A 23,446-nucleotide genomic window follows, 5' to 3' on the forward strand; every position below is an offset into this window, starting at 1 on the left:
GTTGTGTAATGATTCAAGTAACTGACTTGACTCCAAACAAATTTTTTTATGATTTGACTTGAGTCCTACGTACGTGATGACAAATGTGACGGTAAAAATAGAGCTTTAGGAAAGACACAGCCCTGACTATGACACACAAGTATACTCCAAACCGCGAAAATCATCATACGACCAGGAAAAAAGTAATACAATGAAAAAAGTAGAATCCGCTTAACAGATCTACCTTAGGGCCAGTCGATTAATTAATTATAGATTAATAAGCCGACGCACAGAAATCGCAAGCCAAACAACTATAGCCTAATTATAGGCCTAAAACCAAAGCAACCGACAAAAACAAGAGCATATTTCTTGTTAGTTGATGTGTTATTACTGATTGTTAGTTTTTAAAGCAAGCGACCAATCGAGTTGTTCCAAGCAGCAGGCCAAAGTTGCGTGACAGTTTTAACAATGTTGTGCGAACAGATCTGGACAAGTGGAAAATTGCTCCTGGAGTGATAAAGATCAATATACATCCCTTTACTACAAAAGGGTGGTAAATAACAGCAGCAATAACAGAACAATTGCACTGATTCCTCATATTAGCAAGAACTTACTGAAGGTCATACAAAGGTTGAGGTTTTAGAAAAAGAAGGTATCAAGAGACCACATTGCTAACCTACGGTGAATCATGGAAACAGCAAGACAGTTTCAACAACCATGGCAGCTCTGCTTTCTGCTTTATAAACTACTTTGAACTATTTGATTGTGTGGACCACCAGAAATTGTGGGGTCTCGTCTCGTCGGTCTAGAATCTCGTCTTTATGCTTAAGGAGCTATGTGCCAACCAAGCAGTTTGCTGCAGTAAAGGATTAACCGACTGGGTTGATATCGGAAGAAGGGTATCAAGGATGCATCTTGTCTCCTAACTTATTCAATCTGTATACTGAAAGAATTTTGAGGGATGCTGAACTAGATAGTTCCGGCATTGGAATAAGAATTGGCGGTCGGAAAATCAACAACCTCCGATACGCAGACGACGCCACTCTGCTTGCCCAAACTCAATCTGATCTGGAAGTGCTCTTAAGAACTATTTGGGAAGAAAGTGCTAAATCTGATTTGCTCTTAAATATCAAGAAGACAAAGGTTATGTTATCATTTATCTCTTCATTGATGACCGGTCTATTGAAGTGGTGTAGATAAGTGAACTGTGTATTCCTAAGAGCCATGATAGGTAAGGATGGCGGAAGCAGTACAGAAACCAGAAGACGGCTTGTTATGGGGAAACAAGCAATGGCAAAACGCTCAAATGTCATGAGAAACAAAGGCGTAACGATCGACATCAAGAAACATCTGGTTAAAACACTGGTGTTCCCCGTAGTTACATACGGGGGTGAAATTTGGGTATTGAGAAGAAGAACGCAGAAGAATTGATGCTTTTGAAATGTGGGTATGGCGTCGTTTGCTAAGGATACCGTGGACTGCAAGAAGAATAAATGCCTCAATAATAGAAGACCTTCATATAGAAACATCTCTGGAAGCCTTCATAGTGAAACAAAGGCTATCATATTTTGGGCACTTAATGAGGCATCCAGGCTCGGAAAAAAACATAATGTTTGGGAAAACATCGGGTAACAGAAGAAGGTACGTATGAGGTGGATGAGGGCATCGAGGAACCTTGCTGCAAAAACTAGCTTAACTGAAAGAGCCATTGAAAGGAATGGGTGGAGAAGAACGGTCCATAGAGTCACCCAGAGTCCGCTCCGACTGAGTGGTACCTGATGATAAAAGTAAGCAATTGATATCATTGCATCTTGGGTGTGATTTGTCGTCATGGCGCTAAAGAACGTAAGGACACTTGTTCATAAAAAATGGTTATGTGGCAGCCATGGTGCCACCACGTGGTGATTCTATCATTTGGACATATTACTTTAAATCGTTTCTGCGTTGATTACTGCTATGTGTGGTATTTGCTCGCTATATATATATATATAGGCCTATCGTGCGAACTTGTTGTTCGAACAGATGAGATCATCAATACAAGATGGGTTTGTAAGAGTCTGGATTGTTCAAGTAACCTACACTTGGGAAAACTCGTGCCCACTGGGGAGAAACGCAACCTTCCTTACTCGTCAACTGGAGTCAAAATTTTCCAAGCGCCGCAGTTACAAAGCTTTTGCCACAAACTTAACAATACAATATAGCCTAGTGTTTTTTGTATTTGGAATTGTGACCTCAATTCTGTTTTTGAAAACTTTGCTCCCTGTTTCCCCACTTCTTGTTGAAGATTCTCCCATTGTCGAGGATTTTTAGTTAGAAAAGAAAATATGCAAGATTTTTTTCAAATCTGTTACTTTTTACTGGTGGCATCGAACAAAAGAAAGCAAAACAGCTCTTTTCTTTGCAAAAGATAAATAAGTTTATTTGAAGAACACCGGTCACAACAAAAACAATAAGGAATACCAAAACACGTACAAAATTTGTTGGAAAGAAGTCCTTGCAGATCGGTGTGTCTTAATAATCTTTTTGTTTGCTTATGGAAGTAAGGCTAGTAAGGCTAACTACTCAGAACTATTAATTAAAAATCCTTGACAAAAGGAGAATCTGTTACAAGTAGTAGAGGAATCGAGACGGAAGTGGAAAAGTTTTCCAAAGCAGATTTGAGGTCATACCATTCACACTCTAGAAACACTAAATTGAGTTGTCGCGTGGAGTTGAAGATAAAAGCTATTATGAAAGCAGCAAATTGAGCTTCAGAACCGTAGCCTATTTTTATGTTGAATAAAATCCAAACTTTGGTAGGCTATTTAAAGTGTGCGATTTTTCTTCTGCAGTACAAAGGTACTACTTCTATAACTAAATACGACAGAAAAAATGCTTTTGAAGAAGTTTACTGCCGTCGTATTTACAAGAATAATAAACAAAAAAGATGTTATATTCGTCATAACGCTATGATATTAAGGACAAGGGGAAATCCACAAATTTAGTGATTTTTAAGCGAAAACTTTGAGATTCATGAGAGGGGTCAGAAAGTTAAAATTTTCAGAAAAGTTTTTTGCAAGTTTAGTTTTGGTATACAGAATGGGATTCGTCTATTTGACTTGAACTTTTTAAACATGACTTAAATATAGATAACCGTGGCTTAACGTGCGTGGCGCACCGACTCTGCGGAAAAGTCTGGATATCGCTGCACTGCTGGTGATCAATATTCACCACGATAGTAGGCGATCGGCTTAGTAGACTAGCAACTAAGGGTACGGGCAAGGCCGACCAATCCGTGCGATGCGACTGCGTTGGGCCCTGCGCTACTTAGCATCAAACCAATATAACATGTAAGCTTTTTTTTGCGCTAACCTCAGCGCTATTTCTCAATCTTTGTTTGAAACAGAATGTTTTGGTGAAAATATTCCAATGACGAAGCAAAGCTTTATTGGGGCTAATTTGCGAAAAGTTAATATTTGGTTTACTTTAGTATTCTTATTACATTAGTTGTTCAAAACTGTCAATCAGTCAGGCCAAAATCCGCAACCAGGCATCAATTTTGAATTTAGAACGGGCTTAAGATAGTGGAGCTTGCATACAAACGTCTTTACAATATTTATAAAATTGTTCCATTCTTCAATTATGCAAAATATAAATAAACTGTAAATTACCTAGTTATATTTACAGTACCTTAGCGAATAGCAACTATGCGCTACATCTTTTACGCATTCAATCAATTTAAGTTTTGGGTTTTTTTGATTGTAGCGAGTCGCATGCCCTTGCTACCCTGAAAAGTATCAAAAACGTTAAGTCTATTTCATTCATCGGCATATAAACACTGACAACCCTACTCTTTGCGTGAGGTGTAAATTGGCCAAATCTCTGGGTGAATTTATCAAGTGTCAGCAGGCCCAATCACTACATCGGCGTTTAAAATTTAACTTTTGTTTCAGACCTGTTCCAATCCCTGTTTTTGTCTGTCGTCTAATCAGCAGCTGTTTTGTTCCGACAGTGTCAATATAATATACACTTGCAAGCATATTTTGTTTTTATTATTTTCCACAGCCAGATGCTTGCCTTTGCAGGCAATAAGTTTAGTTAATAAAGTATCACAGTGAAGAAACGCCAAAGCACTAACACTTTTAAACTTGTTTCACAAAAGCGCAAACAAAAAAACCTGTCAATGCAATTCAAGGCTCCAGTACTGCATTTCCAGGACCGATCATCTGGTTTCTGTGTAGTGAGCAAATACTAAAGTAGCTGAAGTGTTCTGGTTATGATTTCCAAATGCCACGTCTCCAATAGACAGCTGATTTTTGTGCCTTGTGGAGGCGACTGGTCAGTCTCGAGTGTATTAAGTCTGCAGGCAACGGCTTAACCTGTGCTAAGCCCAACTTTAGCAGCTTATAATTGATACAAGGTGCAAATGGTAGCTAAAGGAAAAACCGGAGGGTTTCAGATATACAAAAATCACTATTTAAGACTAGCTTAACAACATAATTACCAGCCAAAAACAAAGCGTATAAGTAGCTTTTTTCGTTTCCATTACAGTTTGTAGAAGAATAATCTTAAATCAGTAAAAAACCGAAGTATTTCTTTTCTCTATCCATTGCTTTATGTGTCAACAGCGTTTTTATGTCAAAGTACAAAACTTATGAACCCACAAAGGACCACCTCTCATGTATCACTCCTAGTTTTACAAAAGAGTATCGTTCCCAGAAAACAGTGTGCTCGTGCTCGGTTCTCAGTATCAGAAACACACAAGATATGGTATGGTGCATAGCACTTACATTTTGTTTTGACACTAAGCAATGTAGACATTTCAACACCTCTTTTCTCTCACTTGAAACTGCCGGTTCACGATAAAACATCTTAAACCAAACGTTTTGATCAATCAGTTGTTTTAAAACAGCAATCGCCTCTTGGTGCTGACTTTCAGAAATTTGTGTCCCAATTAATTTCACAGGAATTGTTGGCAATGGAGCATCACCTATAAATATACAAGCCTTACATGCAAAGTCAAGAGATTCAGGGTGGAGATCAGAGGCCACACATGTTTAGAGTTAAACGTTAGTTAACTGAGTCACCACAGGCAGCTTGAGAATTGATTAAAAACAAAACTCAATGCACATGCACGAGTTGAGTTGCATTTCTGAATGGTTTGCAAACTTGGCACACACTCACACAATGGAATTTGTCTCACTAGGATAGTTGTACTGACAAGTGACAGCAATTGGGAATGCTAACAGAAGATGTGCCATCACCATCCGAAACATACTGGATTGATAAACATAACAGAGCATCATGATTGCATTTATCATAATTATTGGAGAGAAACAATAATGGTATATTGTCATAAGGGTTATGTATGTTTTGCTTGAATTCAAGACAATGATAAGAAGCACATTGGTGAGCATTTTAAAATGATGAGACTTAAAATGTTTCTAGGTTACTGGTATGGTAGCAAATGCCTAACCTGACATCTAATGGAAAAATATCTAACATTCCGCTTCAAATAATTATTATGGAATCTATCCTTGCATAAGTTTGTTTTTGTGCTATGTTTCTATTCTTTATTTAAAAAACCTAAAATAAAAGGCCTTTTTATAGCTTTGCATGAAAACCTGTTCTGTTTTGTTAAACTAGTTCGACTAAAATCAGACAGTAAGCACATTTTCTGATCATTTATCTTCAACAAACTTGGGGTCAGATATATTAATTGCTATTAAGTCACCTAACATAGCAATTTTTGTCTTAAACTGCTGTAATTCTGTGAGGAGATTGCCACTAAAAACGTTAAGTTGGATTTTTGATCTATATATGAGTGAATAACTGAAATTGGTGTTACAATCAGCAAGTTAGGTTTTTATCACCACCCTAACAAGATTTGATATGTACGGTGGTTGGTCAATTCAACCAAGGTATGATTAAACTCATGACATGTCAAACCAAGGACTATGCAGTCCACAGATGCTGGCAGGTAGGTTCTGGGTTTAATTGTTCTGCATTGAATCAACTTTGGGTTGAACTGACCTGGAACCGATATTTACTAACTTCATAGATAATGTTAAAATGCCTCACAATACTTAAATAGTTAGCAATCACATAAAATCTATATGAAAAATTTAACCAGCAAGGATGCAGGAAAAATATGTATAAACTAATAAACATGACAAACACAGTATGCCAGTCATACCTGCTTGCTTCTTGGATACATGCAGCAATGGTAATTGAATAACTGGTATATGCTCCACATGTAAAATACCACTAGAAGACACATCCCGCACTCTTCCTCTTAGACTTATTTGTTTCGCAATATAAATATCCGGAATCTCATGTAACAATCGAAACTGTTTTACCTAGTTGATACATAAAACATAAATAACTGTGCGCTATGGCATCATTACGAGGGAAGTGTGAATGAAAATGAAGCATGGTTGATACATTTTTGCCCCAGCAGTTGTTACTATTTTATCATATACAAATGTATTATTGTTCGGTTGAATAAAGCTGTGCTGTAGTATGCTTGGCAGTGAATGAGCTACAATAGATTCTTGAAATAAGGGCCTTAAAAACTCCAATAATTGCAACTCCTGTGTTCTAAACATTGTTTTATCATTGATTGATTGATACAACAAGTTATTTACCAGAAACAAAATACGTAATCAGAAAACTGGTAACTAACATCATGCAGGTTCTATATAGTGTCGTTACCAGCCTCAGACGTCTTCCAACTATCAAAAGGGAAATTCCAAACAATCCATACAAAGTGTTCTAAATTAATACAGAAAAACATTTAATATAGTAGCCTGAAGTGTAAGAATTAACTACTAATATACTAATTAATATTGCACAATAGATGAAAATGTATTAGTTCCACTTGGAAAAACATTGTATTCTTTGCTCTTCTTTTCAAAAATCAAACCGTAACATGATTTAATGCTGAAGTAGCTTTGATCTATCAATTGTCAGTTTTCAATGTTCAATGTCTGTGTGCATTGCACAAGCAGAAAAAGATTTTTTTATATATACGTATGTTCAATTACAACATGAACTTATGTATCATATATAACTTTGTAAACAATTGACACCAAGTTCATATAGCAGACCAACCAGTGACTTGGTGCAGGGCAAGCTTCGTATGCAAAAATAACTGTAAATACCGTATATACATATCTAATGAATTCAATTCACTAGATATAAAAAACAACTGCTGTAAAAGAATACTGCACTTGCTATCTAAAGCTTGTTTCATGTTTAGAAAAACTCACTGAATGTAAGTTAATGTGTTATGTATTGATACCTATAGTGTCTTAATTTCACTTTATAAAGTATGTTCTATTGTATGTGTTTCTTGTCAGTTCTTTTAATTTATCAATTGATTAAAAATTAAACCACTGTCACTTCATGCAAAAAATTAAGCACATTACGGATCATATCTGATCACCCCTTAGGTAAGTACTGTATCTTCTTATACTGTATGTGGTTAATTATTTTCAAAATAGAACAATACAACAACTGAAATATGATTTGGATGGTAACTGGAGTGTTGGCATGTCTTCATAATTAGCTGTGCAGTGCGATAGATCATAATGCTGGTCTAATGAGACTGAGTAACGTGGATTTTATATAACATGACAAACATTGTATATATTTGATAGGTACTGTAAGACATGACTTATGCACTACATCAATTTAAACAAAAATATAGATCTAAGCTATGGCACTATGAGTTGCTCAGTCTGTATTTCATGGCAGCTGCACACACTCATGATAAATTTCAAACACATTTTCATCACACTTGCCTTTATATAAGCCTTAATTTGGAGACCAAATAAATGGCTTAATAGTCTTATTTTGCTCTCTCATAAGAGATTATATCCAGGCTATTTCATCGGCTATTCTTGGGGCAAGCTTTCTTTAATAAAAAAAGCTTTGCTGAAAAAAAGTAAGGACACAACCATAACAGAAAAAAAATCAAAAAAAACTTTGAAAAATGTTAGCAAGCATTGAAGGATAATTAATGAATGAGCACGGTTGGTTTCATTTCGATAAAAAACGATGAAGATATCCAGCCTTAAGATTTTTATACGCTGTTTGATAAATGCATATAAGTGTTAGACATGGACTGGAGAAGGATTAAATAATAATTAATAGAGAAAGAGAGTTTATTTCTCCATTTAAAAAACTAAAAAGGATCATAACATAATTGATTGGAGTGAGGCAGCGAAAAGACCTGAGGGTTATCTAGGTCGTCTGTCCGAGATTCTATTGAAAAGAAAAGCAATTAAAACAGATACACAAAAACTGAAACTCAGTTAATTAAAACAACACTGCAAAAACAAAAACAGAGACACATCACAGAACATTTTTTTAACCAAATCAAAAATCAATAACAAGATGATGCAAAAGAAATCAACAACCATACATCCATCACCCTATTCACAATTATCCGAACAGCATTTCCCTTGCAAAAGTCCACTTCTCAATTGACATGAGAAATATTTATGAGACTTAATTTTTTTTTGTATATTGTTTGGCAGTTTATTCCAAAAACTAGGTCCTTGAAATGTTAACATTTTTTACCTTTTACTGTTTTGGTTCAGGGCAAGACTAAGTTGTCCTCTGATGACCTAGTGTTATATTTGTGCAATGTTTGGATTGAAATAGGCATTGAAATATTCGGGGAAGAAGATTTGTGTAATAATTATGCATGAATTTGCCTGTCTGCAATTGATAGATTATATCAATATATTTAGAATATCGTTTGCTCTATAAAGTGTAGTTAGTTTGTTTGGTATATTTTTTACTATTGGTAATTAGTCTTGCTATTTTATTGTGAATTATATATAATGGTTTTAAAACACTATTTGATGCAGATCCCCAGGCCAATACACCATACTGTAAAGCACTGTAAACTAGACTATAGTATAACATCATCAGAAACTTTTTATTGGTAAATTGTCGAATTTTGTACAAGACGCTATAGATTCTTGATAGTTATTTGCAAAGATCTTCAACATGATAATTCCATTTAAATTGTTCATCTAGTATTATGCCCAAATATTTAATTTTGGAAGCTCTTTCTATTTTCTAGCCATTTATGGCCAGGTTTACTTTTTGCCATTTGCAGATTTCAGGTGTTGTCATCATGAAAAAAGTTTTACTATAATGTAAAGAAAGCTTGTGAATTCTTTATCGAGTTCGATTGTCATTTGTTTTTCAATTTCTACAATATTTGAATGCGTATTGTATAATACTGATTCATCAGCAAATAGTCTTGTTCCAAGGGAAGTGCTGTTGGGTAGATCATTTATATACAGCAGAAAAAGCAGTGGACTTAATACTGACCCTTGTGGCACACCTATTGAGATGTGCCTTTGCTCTGATAAATAATAATCACCACACTTGACATATTGTTGTCTACATGTCAAATAAGATTTTATCAATTCATTAGCTTTGTCACAAATGCCATAGCAATTTAATTTCATAAGTAATTGTCTATGAGGTACAGTATCAAAAGCTTTCTTAGGTCAACAAACACCATACACATTTATTTATTATTTTCTATTTATTGGTTTGCAAATTCATTGATATCAGTTACTGCTAATACAGTGGAATGAAGCTTTACGAATCAAAATTGGTTATGGTGCAAAATTTTGTTATTATTAATAAAGTATGTAAGTCTATTGTATAAATTTTTTTAAATACTTTATTTAATTATTTAAACTTAAAAGACTAATTGGTCGATAGTTATTAGGATCATTTTTTGGCTACATTTTTGTACACAAGGATCACTTTGGCTATTTTAAGTTCTGGCGGGTAGCTACCAGTGTTTATAGCTTGGTTAAAAGTATGTGCTAGTGGTTCAGAGATTAGATAAATGCAATCTTTTAGTATCTTCGCTGGTATGTCATCATATCCTGGTGATTTGTTGCTTTTTAGTTGACTTATTTGATACTCAATTTTCAACTTATCTGTTTCAATAAATAACAGTTTTTTCTAACAAATCTTTTTAACATAGTGAGTACAGCCATGGGTTTTTTCATTGTCTTTAAATTCATAAGCTATTTTGTAGCCAATGCTTACAAGATGTTCATTTGGCAAGTTTGAAATTTCATTAGGGTCAGTAGTTGTCGCACTGTTTATTTCAATTGAATTTTATAATATATTTGTTTGACTACGGTTGTTCAATAATTCGTTAATGACTTTCCAAGTTTTGCTTGTATCGTTGTGAGCTTCCTTAAATTGGTTTTTATAGTGCATGGTCTTGGATAATTCTTTAAGTTTGGTCAACCTATTTCGATATTTTGTATATGTATTAAAATGAAGCTGGTTTTTTGTCCTTGTCCATTTATGATACAGTTTATTTTTATATTTGCTTGAAATAAGTATGCCCTTAGTAATCCATGGTTTTTGTAGTAACTTCGCATGTTTTAGACTGACTGTTTTGTAAGGGAAGCATTTTTCAAAACAGTTTTGTAAGTTGTTTAGAAAAACTTCTGCACTGTCTGACGTCTTGTTGTCATTGTGTAAATTTGGACATATGTTACTTAATTCCGTGATAAAGAGCTTCACAGAGTTTTTAGTTACTAGTCGCATTGTTGGTATATCTAAGATTGATCGTATATTGTGTTTTTTTTATTGCAATATAAATAGGAAATGGTCTGATAAGTAGGGCAAGTTTTTGTTGCACTAAAAACGTGAGAAAGTTGCACTTAATTTTAACAAAAGTTGCATTTATGCACAAGTTTTTAAAGGCATTAGGGTATGAGATACTCCAAAGGATTCGTTGTATAACCCAACAGTTTAAGATTTGCAGGGTGTCTGCCTGTTCCGTTTCTTTCTTCGCTATACAATCGATCATGCATACATTTTTATGTTCTTTAGGTTTGAAACCTACATGACAGGATTTCGCTGTCAGCTCCTGTAGAGCTGTCAAAATTGGTACTTTCCCATTTCACGGACGGCCTGGCCAGACCGCCGAAAATAACATTTTTTGCCGGTACGCAGGTCTGCAAACCCCCTAGGTCTGCAACTAACTAAGCTATCTCAACAAAAACTGAACTCGAAAGACTAGACACAACCTGTTTCCGTTTGTGTGGGCTTGGCCAAAAGCCAAGTTATACTTTCACTTCTAATTTAATTCGGGCACTGTCGTGCTTGGCTGGGGTTGTTAAACTTCTAGCTTGCAAGCCAACTGTTGCGTCATAGATAACATTGAGATGCAGCTAATCCATCACATATCTCTTTGTTATGCAAAGCAAAGAGAATATAAACATACAGTACTAGAATAAGTTTTATAGCATGGTTTTTAAATCAGTCCTTTACATTTTGCGCAATACTTAATAAAAGTTGCAGAAAAAAGTTGCATGAAAAATAAAAAAAGTTGCAAAAAGTTGCAATATAAAATTCCTACAAACAGCTTAAAACATCATACGACATAAATTCTGAGTATTTAGGAAGCTGCCGGAAGCTGTAAAAAAAAGTTGCAAAAGTTGCAAAAACTTGCCCTACTGATAAGTCATGTGATATGATTCCAGAGTAATAACTATCCTGGTTTTGATTGTTTGTATAAATATGGACAATCAATGTAGCAGATGCTTCTGTTGCTCTTGTTGCATGTTGAATAAGATTAGTAGCCCCAGAACTTTGCACTAAGTTATAGTATTTTCTAGTTTGGCAGTTATTCTTGAAGTTTGATAAGTTAATATTAAAGTCCCCTAATGTGTAGTATATTTTGTCCTATTTGAAGTAAGCAATTTGAGAATACTAGGTCCTGTTTTTAGTTTAGTTTCAGATACACATACTTCACAGATACACGCATATAGGTGCACACTTGGCTAACTATTGTACACCTGTGCATTGGAGTTAGATGGTCTGCACTCCAAAGATCTCTGTGAATTCTACCATGAAAAACAGACTGACGTGTGCATTGCAAAACTATCTATGATGGCAGTGATTTTTTTAAAATAAAAAAAAAGAAATAACTACCAAGGCCACTCATTGACTATTGAAAAACGAGTGTATTAAAATTTCTCCGTACCAAAATTAGTAGTAATAATTAATTAATGGCCTATAGCACAAAACGAAAGTTTTACTAGCTTTAAAAAAGTATAAAAAGTAACTTATAGCATAGGTAATTTGAATTATTTTATCCACTAACTTCATTACAACTAAGCACCTGAATACGTCTTAGATGTTTATCGACAAAATCTGAAGAGTTGTCCAACAGCTTGCCAATTGAAAGACATTCAACGTTTTTGAAAAATTTCATAGCAATTAATTTAATCCGTTCATTTACTTTAAACCCATGTGCTATTTTGGTAAAATACAGTACTGGTAACATGTCAGTTCAGTGTATACAACATACAGTATATGCCTGCTGCGTGCTTGGTTCATAGATATCTTATATATAACAACAGTTGTTATATATAAGATATCTATAGCTTGTATTCACACAAGTGGTCTTCAACCATAGATATCTTATATACAACAACGTTGTTATGTATCGTTGTTATATATACCTGTAGCCTACCGCCGTGGTCTTAAACCTGTAGCCTCCATAGAGGAAAGAACGGCAACTGCACACATAGGATTCATCAACGTCCACACCAAACTTTTTTCGAAGTGACTATTTCACCGGCACCCGTTTAACGAAGTTGCTGAATACAATACAGTGACCGGCATATTTTCGCATTAGGGTTTATCACCCTCGTTTTGGACGAGGGGAAGAAAGCAATGTGGTGGTGTAGCGGTTAACAATTGGGTTCGAATCTTGCTATTATTTGACTTATTTTTTCTCCCAAATTAATTTATGATCAAATTTAGCCATGAGCCAGACTGGAAAGTACGGTAGTTTTCGATGAGAAATCGTGCAAAGACGCAAATATTGGTATGATGTCCCTATTGGAATACAGAAGGCTGCTGTTCAGCTATAGCACACGCTCTTGTGGTTACGACCCCGCTTCTGTTTTTTGCTTATCTTTTTAATACTATTTGTATAATGTATGTAGGCTATATATTCAAATTACAACACGTATTCAAAGTTAACATTTCAGCATAACATTTTATCTTGGAAATATTTTATGACAAGGCATTGGCAGATAGGCCTAGATTAATAGAAAATTATGAATATTTATTGTTACAATCTACTACTTTTCTTTTTCGTTGGTTTTTTGAGAAGTACATTTTCCTTTCAATATATTACAAATGAAGAGTTTTTGGAAAAAAGAGAGTCTTTGTCGGGAATTTGTGTTTTAATAATGCATGGTTTTACAGCCTCACTTGACGATGCTTTAAGAAATCTTCAGGAATTATCAGAAACAACAAAGGAATTGGGATTCGATTTTTTGGCTTTAGATTGCACTGTGACTGATTCTGATATTTGCCTTACTCAGAGTAAAAAGTCTGAAAGACTTTTACTTTTCAAAGAAGGGAAACTTTTGGGTGAGCTGGCTCTCAATGAAATAAACACACCCAAACAAGCAAGGAGTCGCTTATTAGACATTTTATCTCACAAGGTTTTCCACTTAATTTCTAGCAAGGAAGATTGGAGAAATTTGAAAAGAAGATGTCTCAAAAACTTAAATATGGTGTTTGCTTATGTGAATGACACTGGGGAAAATCTGCATAGGTTCCTGGCATTAGAATCCATTAAGTTTCATGGTAAGATTCAGTTTGCCTATACTACTGACCATGCACTGACTTGCAGTCTTTTTCCTGAAGATGATGTTGACAGTCACGGAACCATCTGGTTGTCATTATGCGACGATGACGTGCAAAACAATGATTGCATTACAGTAAGGTATTCCGGAGTGCTCAGCCAATCATCTTTAAATGTTGCACTCATGGCATTAACCAGTCCACGAACCCTAAAAGTAGATGAAAATGTCCCTGAATCAAAAATAAGCGAATTCATTAATAGTGCAACATATGACAAAATGGATATTGTTATGTTGATTCCATCTATCCAAAAGTTCACAAAAACTTTGCAGCTAGCTCATAATGCTTGCAGTAGAACTGTGGGGCAAGTACGCTGCCTTGTTGTGAAAGCTGATGCAGACATTAAAGGTGTGTCAGATTTTGTTTTGGACAACAGAATTTATTTGTCTTTATTGTCTATGGAAGGAGAAGTAAATGATTTAAATGTTGGGCATCTGTTTGCAGAAACTGCCGATGAAATTTTGTATCACTGGCAACGACTGGTTGCGATCCGTACAAATGGTGAAAATTCTTACCCTGATTTGAGTGAAAATCATGATAAATATGAACCTGATGAGTGGAAGACAGTTTATGAAAAGCAAGATGACCCTATTGCATACTCTATTCATTCCAGTAAATCTTTTCACGATTTTTATTTATACGATTATAAAACCATTCCAAGGCTTAGCGATGTGGATTACGAAAATCTAATAGCTAGCCCAAATTTTGTGGTGATTTTGTTCACTTTAGAATTCAATGCTAAATCATTGGCTGTGTTATCAATTTTTGCTGACATTCACAGAGAATACCAAGTGCTTGATCAGTTCTCACCACTACATCGGGTGGAATGCTATGATTGGCCAGACATATGTCAAAAGGTCGGGTTTACTACTTTTCCACAAATGGTGTTTTATCACACAAATGGCCCAAGAGTTGCCCATGAATACAATGGAATGTGGACAAGTGCTGAAATGCAAAAGGGAATTAAGCTGCATTCTGTTGCATGGCCTGTTGTTGTACATACAAAAATTGATTTATTAAACTTGCTCGAGGATAAAATTGACTACATGTTTGGTGTGTTTTTAACTGCGGATGCTAAACAAATGTTCATGAAAGCCGCTCTTGACTGGAATCATCAATACTTGTTTGTTGTGGTTCAAGGAAATGCTGCATATTATTTTGAACATTTACTCGAGTCACGAAGCCTGAAAGAAAACATTATTATTGGCAGATCTAATCGCACCTTTAAAACCTTCATACGATTTGCGTCAAATAATGATATTGTCAACTACTTAAACAATGCATTCCGTGACGAGTTGTTTCAAGAATTAACTGTGTCTAACTTTGCTGAAATTATAGGCCACATGAAGAAATCACTGTTTATTCAATACAAAAATATAACAGCAATAGAAAATGAATCTGCTAATACTCTTTCAAAGCTGTTAACTGATTTTGCTTCTGTATACAAAGATTTGGCTAACTTTGTGTGGGTTGATATTTCTCCTGGCTCACCAGGAGAATACATATATCTGATGCATACAGAAGGCAATGGTGATAATATACAAGTGGCTTTTCTAAATAATCAGAAAAACATTTCTCTTCAATCCTTCAACAAAATACTTGATCCCAATATTGTTGGCCAATGGATAGAGCGATGCCTTTCAGGAACAGCAAAAGTCTCATTCAATATGATTGTGCACAGCTGGGAGCCTCATTTACCTGGACATGATTATCTTCAGTACATGTTAAATGAAGGTATGCTACCAATAGATGAAAACAATGCCAAATATGGTGAGGAAGATCAGGAATTTAAGACTTTTCTGGGCCGCAGCTCATTTAAAACAGGGAAGTATTCTAGGGATGTACGCCAAGATCTGTTGGAAAGAGATTTTGAATATAGTCCTCTCAGTCGTGATGAATTATAAATGCTTTTTTAATGCCCATAGCCATGACAAGCTATTTGTTGCAGTTTACTGTCATTTTTTGATAGAGATTATGAGTTTTGTAGAATTCTTTTGTACTACTTTTGTACTTTAATTTTAATATTTCAACAATGCCACAAATCATATTTTCAGATGCTTTGAAGTTGTTTTCTTGTTTTGTAAGGAAGCACTATGGATTTTATATTTTTGCTCTTGTTTGGTAGTAGCAGCACTATTTGCATATTTGTTTACACAGAACGTTTACTTCATAATGTATTGTTTCTTTTGATACTACATACATTTTTTTCTTAGCAGTTTATTTCTATGGAAAAAAAAATCATGAAGCAAACATTTGAAGTCAGTTTCTTTATTTTGTTAAAAACTTTTACCGCTATATCATAACAACAATTTCAAGTAGACTGTAGCTGAAGTGTACGCCTACCACCTGCGCTTTATTAAAAAACAACAATACCGTACAATGTCTGTCTAGTACTCTAGTAAGTAGTTCACACAGTGCTTGCCAAAGTGAAATTCTCTTAAATAAACGGAAGTATTGATAATTAATTAATCTAACGTGTGCATGTTGTGTTTTCATCCTTTTTCAACTTGTTGAAACTTGAAACTTATCTAAAAGACAATTAATAGCAATAGAAAGGCAACAAAGAAAAATATTTCTCCATCTGTTGGTGTAAACGTGTTTGAAAGATTAACGTTAGTATTTATTCTGCCATGGCTTAATCATTTTTTCTTCTGAAAGAATTTTATGTTGTCAGCTCCAGATTTTTGCCCTTGTTGTTTGGTGACCATTTGTAAAACTATACTTGTCTTCACATGAACATAATTATGTGCATTTTTGCACAATTCAGTCTATTTCTAATTGTAATATATTGTGTCCTGTGATAATACTTGTTCCTTTGCGCTTTGTTTTAATAGAAAAAGTTTATACTGCAAAATTTGTTGTCAGTTATTGTTTTTTTTCGTTTTTTTGTCTAATGCCTTTTGTTTTTTCCACGTGCAGTATGGATTGATTTATAACGTGTATGTTGAAAGTACTGCTTTCTTTGATTGTAACGCTTTGCGCAAATGTATGAGAGAAAAATAATCTCTTTTTCTTTTGTAACAGATTCAAATTGACTGAACGAGTTTTTCAAAGTTTATACACGAAAGTTATAATGCAAATGAATTATTTCTAGCTTCGTTGTGTAAGAACTAACTATTTAAATAGTTAATAAAAAATACTTTGGAACAAATGGCGTTACTTCGTCTGAAAGTTCGCACTGTGCTCGAAATTAATTAATTTAATTTATGAATTTAAATTAACCAAAAGCTGAAACTCCTTTGATTAATCAATAGCTCAAACGTTTCCTCATTCCAGGCGACTCGCGTGCATAGTTGAAGCTTTCAGTTAGGAATTGTGGGAAAGACAATTAATTACAACGAAAATGCAGCAGCAATTACTTTTCGCTGCTCGAAAAATATTTTTTCGGTTTGGTGGTGTAAAGCTCGGTAGTTGAGAGATCAGTTTTTACGGCATCCTTCAGTTGCGTACAAAAACGATTGCTTGTTTCAAAATAATCCATAAAACGGTCCATGTATTGGTTGCCTGAACATTCGGAAAGTCAATTGGGATATGTTGTTTATTTCCAAAAATCTAGACGAACGGTAATAGTTTTGTAAATATTTGTGTAGGTCTAGATGGCTCATAAAAGCCTCTTAACTTATTACAGTAACTTAGTTAACTGACTTCATTCATAGCGTTTTCTTAATGATGTGTATGCTATAAACGTTAATTCGCCCTCTAAATACCAAGCCATCAAGTTAGCTTTTAAATTTATAAAGTGTTATACATCTTCAGTACCTGCTTACCCAAAACGCTATGACCTTTCCGAGTCCATACCTTTTCAGTTAATTCGACCGCTTTCCATAAATGTTGCGCTGTTATTGCTACAGATGTAGCAAGCTACACAGTCGTAAAAACAAAATAAATCGCATCTTTGTCTAAATTCATTAAATGTTGCGTTTTAATTTTCCAATTTTCGGTTTAGCTGTGGTTATATGAACATATCACATGAATGCATTGCTTGATATTTGGCCTTCCAGGCTCATTGCATAATATAGAGAAACATTTATTTTTAAGTTTAACAAAAACTTTTTTTCTTGTTTGTACTGTATTATCGATTTTGTGAACGACAGCAATGTCATTCGTATTATACTGTAGAATATTTTTCAAAAAGTTTTGCGATGACGTAGCAGTTCTTTTGTTAGCAGTAGAAGTTCAAAAATATTGACCGAAGTTTTATATGGATCGTTTCATTTGTAGTCTATCAATAGCCTGATATTTAATCCAACTGATTTGGAACGAAAGCCGCGAGAAGAAGATAAAAATGAAAATAGCTGAGGTTTGAAATCAGAGATTAGAGTGATTAAGCTGTGTGAGGGCCAGCTAATAAGCGTAAATATTGTTTCGGTAAGTAGTAACGTTATAATTTAACCTATATCTATTAGATAATTAACATAAATTTAGTAAAAAATTAATGTGAGATGTCTTAGCTTGATATCGCGTATACTTACGAAAATATCCATAATTACGTATGTACACTTTTTTCTTTATTTCGGCTGTTTATTTTTGCAGACTATAACGCAAGGACCAAAAACAGCTGCATATTTTTTACAGGCCAAAAAACTGATTAACTAAAAGATGTGTCCTCATAGCTACCTAATCGTAAAGTAAGTATACATTAGCTGAAAAATTATTATAACTTATAAACTGAATTTAAGTTATGGGTTCAAATGCATGTTTAAGAAGCTCTTCTTTCGAAACATTTCTTTTGAACGTTTTCTAGGCCCCCATCTCAAATTTAAGTGATCAGTGGCATTGACAGTGCTATGAAGAATATGAAGGGTTTTCAATCCGAGTTTTTCCCTTTGACTTTTAAAACTTTTGTCAACCTTTAGTAACTTATATAGCCTAGCCTTCATGGTGATGCTATAAATATCAAATTTTTTAAAGTTAAGTCATATTGACATAATTGATTATAAATATTGTGATTTGGTGTAAACATTGGAATAGATGTTAGTAAATGTCTACTGCAAAGAGTGTATTGTTTATTAAAAATGTATAGATAGATTTTTTTCGTGTTTCTTTTGTGTGAATCGTAACTTTTTTCTACTAATCGTATACTTTTACCCAAAGTGAACTTCAGAAGAATTATAGATGAACGTTCCTTATACAATAGTGTACAAAAATGTTCTATGTGATTTGGTTTCGTACGTTACTTTTCTTTATTAAGAAAAATAAAATATCACCAGCATTTTCAGACACAAAACATCACCAACAGCAGCAATGGTAATTGTAGTCATGCAATCATAGTCATGTCATGCATATTACGTTATTGCCTATTTCATCATATTTTTAGATCACGTGGTTTTGACTTATGTGTACAGTATAGTAACAGACATTACTTTCTCAACTCAAACATATAGGTCTTCGTCCTACGCTTTAATTCAAACTTTGAGGGAGTGTAGTTTGGGTTTTTGAGAACATTACATTTGGTGAAGTCACAACACAGCTATCATTTACTGTTAGCTATACATTGGCTGTACTTTTCGGTAATGAGAGTACACTTCTTGTAAGTAGGCTTTACATTAAAACACGACTAATGTTTTTGTTGCATCTTTTCAAATTTATAACTGAAATGCGGGCTTATATCAGGTGTTTCTGGATCGGACTATATTTCTTACTTATCGATCTAAGTTATATTTTGCACAATTGTTGGTGAAACGTTGGCTGCGTTATAAACTTGTTTTCGAATCCGCAAAATATAAGAAGTTGCATTTGTTTCCATCATTATATCGTTGTGGAAAGATTAAACAGACTGGGTTGATAATAAGGTCATTTATATACATTTCTTAGTTTCTTGAAGGTTGATAACACGTGAAAACTTTAAAACTGGTAGGTGACATAGTCTTTAATTGAAAGACGAAGTTTTTGATGAAATTCAAGTTTTGGTAATTAAGTTCTATATGGTGAATACAGCAGTGATATCTAGTGCATGAGTTCAGGATGCTGTCTTCGCTTGGCTCAAATTAATTCCACCAATGGAACAAAATCATGCATAGCCTACTAGAACAACATCTTCACTGAATAAAATCCGACCAAGAGATAAATATTACCATGTTCATTCTGAATTCATTATCCATGTGATGCATTTGTTTTGCTATTGATGTGGAAACGCCTCCCCATAAAATGTTTATAGTTGGTAGAGGTGGTCTTGTGCCAAGGCTACGCAGTCATGACTTTTCATAACAAATATTACTTCATTTCTTGTCAACTTATAAAGAAATGATTGGATCGAATGTTAATCGAAAACATGTTTTCAGCTATTGGGCGAAGAAAAATTTTTTGTTTGCTGTTATCTTTACATACTGACGATTGCTAGGTAACTGATTGTGTAAGACTTTGCAAAGGTCAAAGAAAAGATTCTTGCAATAGCAAAGTAGTCTTTTGTAGACTGTAACATCGATAATATTGACCGATGTTTCATAGACATACTCTGACGTGGAAGTTGTTAAATATTATGTTCCAATATTGGATTCAAGTCCGATTATAAAACGCGATTACATTGTCTACAAAAATCTTAAGCAAACATAACTTTGCTCGGTTAGCAAAATCATCATCAAACTTGTTTTTAAACGTAGACTTGTTTTTAGATGGAGATTAGACGGAGATTAAATTCTATAACCGCTATGTATTTATCTTACAGCTGTTGTTTGACTCCACTGTGCGAGCAAAAAACAAAAACAAAAAACAAACAAAACAAACAACAATAAAATTATTCTTTAAAATTACGATTTGATTAACGGGTGAATGCTGAATTTATTGTGTGAAAGCAAATGTTTTGTTTAGCGAAAAAACTGCGCAACGCTTACAAAAAATGGAAAACATTCAGCTTGCCCTTTAGCATCATCCTGTCATTAACGTTATATACTTTTCAGAATTTAATCTCGCCTTCCAGTATCAGTCGAATAAGCAATGCAAGACGATATAACTTTTTAACGAGAAATGAAAAAATAAATACAGTATCTGCCTTTAATATATAGTAATATGTTTTAAATTACTAAAGGTGGGAGGAAGTTTATTAAAAAATGTTTGTGCAGTCAGTTGTAGAAAAATGGATTGTATTATTAGGATTAATTTTGAAAATAGAAAACTTTCGAAACGAGAAAACATGTTCTTAAAATTTCACTGAGCAAAATAAAATATTTTTTGTTATTTCATTTTTATACCCATTGTTAAATTTATTTACGTCATCAACAGCGTCAACGTTTTTCTTCTAATATTTTACACAAAAGAGTTCCTGAAATGACGTTGTAGCCTTTTGTGTTACTAGGTGTCAACACTGTGTTCATAACTATATTGTTTACTTTGGTTTTCGTTTTATTACATGAAATAAAATTGAGCGAACTGTAAAAACGTATATAAGGAAGATTGGTTTGAATTAATTTTCAGTGATTGAAGATATTGTGAGAAGATTCAAAAACATCGTTTGTCTGTAAGTATAAATCTACATTAATTTTATTAAATCTTTAAAAGATGAAACTAATAATTTTATGTAGTTAAAACGTTTCACTTAGTATTGCTCAAATGATTCATAAGGAAAAATTGTGGTCATACACTGAGTAAAAATAGCAGCTTGTACATATATAGTAATTTTAGTTTAATTTATGGTTGTAAATGTTTCTTTTTCAGCTAACGAGTTCTCTAAGAATTTAAAAACTCTAAATACACTTTCACATTGACATCAAACAACCAAAAAACTGAAAGATGGCTTTTCCTCCCGACGTGGTCATCATAATTGTTACAAAATAAACCATCATATGAAGTAAGTGGAAGCTGTTCTTTTAACTCTTGCAAATGTTGAAGTGAAATTACGATTGTAATAAAAACTATTTTAAATGAAAGAACATGTTTTCTTCTGGTTGTTTCAATATATGTTCATTGCACTTGTATTAGTATTTCATTCTTTAATAGTTTTTCAAAGGCATTTTATTTTAATTTTCAGGTTTAAAATTGTGTCGCTCAACCGAAGATTATACGATTTAAATCAATCTTTGCAATTTTCAAAACTTATAATTTTAAAATAATTTAGTAGTACTTGGCGTTCTTAAATTTTATAAAATGTTTTATCGAGAACAATATGTGCATAACTACATTTGGTATATGTAATACAAATTTTTTGAAATAGGGTATATGCTGTCATTACTGCTCTTTTATTATGACAAAAAATAGGCTGTACGTATTCGCTACCCGCAAACCTGCTTCTAAAGTAACGGTGCAAACCAACTGAGTAAATTCAATCAATTCAGTGAATTCACACGTTAAGATTTAGAAAGTGTGCAGTTTTTAAAGACACTGTTTCGCGGCCATAAGCTGATAGACGGACATATTACATTAGTAAATCATAAAAAAAAACAAGCAAAAACAAAAATACAGAACAAAAACAGTATTAAATAGTTGGTTGTTCATATTATTCACTTTACTTTTTTTTGTTTTTCTGTGCTTTGCTTGCTACTCACAGAAACTGAAGATGCCGCCTTTATATCAAAATTTATTTCTTCGCGAACCAATAGTGTCTGAAAAACTCGTAAACTCACTTCAATTTGTTCTGAAAAAAAAAACACAAATTAACGAAACAGCAGGATCCACCTCGAATGTAGGGGAATCTTGAATATATCTACAGCTATAAGTTATATGTTAATACATTGTTCTGTAAATGTTTACGTAAGAGCGTCATACTATGTTTAATTCAAAGGATTTAGCAAACAAATTGCCCTAATAGGCTTGTAAAAAATATATAGTCTTTCTGCCGGGTTGCGTATGTTATGATCTCTTCAAACAAAATTTTCAATTGTATTTTCTTACTTTATACATCAATATGCTAATTGTGCAAGAAAAAAGTACTAATAAAGCCTATATATAGCTTACACGATTTAAAACATGCATGATTGGGTGCTTTATTCGAGACAATCTACCAGCTCGGTTTCGTAAAATAATAAAGGTCACAACCTAAAAGGATATAACTTAACCTATGCAACAATTGATGTACGATCATATAATATATATTAAAAAGTTTTTCTTCTTTTTCTAATGAACATATGACGTTTTCGAGAACCCTGCTCAAATACTTCTAGAATCAAACGATAGTTGTCGTAAAACGTGGAACACTTTTAAAGAAAACGTTCAAAGCGACAAAAGCATTCGTCCTAAACGTATGTGATATATTAAAAGACAGTTTTGTAATAAAAGTGTTTTTGCAGCAATTTTTTATTGCGCGTGAAGGTTTATTGCAAACGTCTCATAAAAATGTAAATACCAAACAAAGAGTTTTAGTCATAAATCTATAAATGTATGAGTGTAAATTTTACAGAAATTACATTTCTATTGTTGTCGTTAGTTTTATCGTTTAAAAATTACTGTTTTACAGCCACATAAATCAGATTGCCTGTAGATACTACATTGAGAAAACTATGAGTTGGCGTCGAAGTTTAAAAGTCGTTCAACTTTCACCTTAAAAATAAAATAAATTCTACATCGCAAGTCCTCGAAATTCTACAATAGTACAATATTTACTTTCACAGCAATAAACGTAGAAATATTTGATTCAAAGAATTTCTAGCTCCTCGTAAATTGCAAAAAAACTGATAAACTTATTATAAAATTTTCCGCCTATTGTGCAGAATTTTGAGTCAATTTCGGGGTAACCCTAAATATTTAATGTGATAAAACCATTTTTCTAACTTACTGCAGAAATGTAATTGAATGTTTACATTTGGGATAGAACAATCCTGTATAATTTTTACCT

The 23,446-nt window shown here is 33.7% G+C and overlaps 2 protein-coding genes across 4 annotated transcripts; one reads left to right on the forward strand and one right to left on the reverse strand.

Moving 5' to 3' along the window:
- Positions 1-3,992: 3,992 nt before the first annotated feature.
- LOC143458660 (protein C3orf33 homolog) lies at positions 3,993-12,332 on the reverse strand. Its single transcript, XM_076955507.1, has 5 exons — positions 12,143-12,332; positions 6,673-6,732; positions 6,155-6,317; positions 4,749-4,948; positions 3,993-4,391 (listed from the first exon to the last, which is right to left on the reverse strand). The coding sequence occupies exons 1-5, from the start codon at positions 12,305-12,307 to the stop codon at positions 4,233-4,235; spliced, it is 747 nt and encodes a 248-aa protein (XP_076811622.1). The 5' UTR covers positions 12,308-12,332; the 3' UTR covers positions 3,993-4,232.
- Positions 12,333-12,516: 184 nt separating this feature from the next.
- Positions 12,517-21,833, forward strand: LOC143458659 (thioredoxin domain-containing protein 16-like). Of its 3 annotated transcripts, XM_076955506.1 has the most exons (6): positions 12,517-13,407; positions 13,502-18,051; positions 18,217-18,311; positions 18,428-21,136; positions 21,334-21,466; positions 21,647-21,833. In XM_076955506.1, exon 2 carries the CDS (start codon positions 13,551-13,553, stop codon positions 15,585-15,587), a length of 2,037 nt encoding a protein of 678 aa, XP_076811621.1. In that variant the 5' UTR covers positions 12,517-13,407; positions 13,502-13,550; the 3' UTR covers positions 15,588-18,051; positions 18,217-18,311; positions 18,428-21,136; positions 21,334-21,466; positions 21,647-21,833. The 3 variants fall into 3 exon arrangements, with proteins under 3 accessions (XP_076811621.1, XP_076811619.1, XP_076811620.1); XM_076955504.1 differs by having other exon boundaries at positions 12,517-18,051; XM_076955505.1 differs by having other exon boundaries at positions 12,517-18,051; positions 18,259-18,311.
- Positions 21,834-23,446: the final 1,613 nt, after the last annotated feature.

The sequence above is a fragment of the Clavelina lepadiformis genome, chromosome 5, assembly GCF_947623445.1.
Source record: "Clavelina lepadiformis chromosome 5, kaClaLepa1.1, whole genome shotgun sequence".
In the NCBI taxonomy this organism is placed as follows: domain Eukaryota; kingdom Metazoa; phylum Chordata; class Ascidiacea; order Aplousobranchia; family Clavelinidae; genus Clavelina; species Clavelina lepadiformis.

What these genes read in the sequence shown, in the direction of transcription:
- LOC143458660 (XM_076955507.1), bottom strand. Translation starts at nt 12,307, where the DNA reads ATGTTACCAGTACTGTATTTTACCAAAATAGCACATGGGTTTAAAGTA. An exon ending in TTGGAAGACGTCTGAGGCTG is followed by an intron (nt 6,318 to 6,672) that starts GTAACGACACTA and finishes TGTATCAACTAG; the next exon opens with GTAAAACAGTTTCGATTGTT. An exon ending in TGTATCCAAGAAGCAAGCAG is followed by an intron (nt 4,949 to 6,154) that starts GTATGACTGGCA and finishes GTATATTTATAG; the next exon opens with GTGATGCTCCATTGCCAACA.
- LOC143458659 (XM_076955504.1), top strand. Translation starts at nt 13,089, where the DNA reads ATGAATATTTATTGTTACAATCTACTACTTTTCTTTTTCGTTGGTTTT.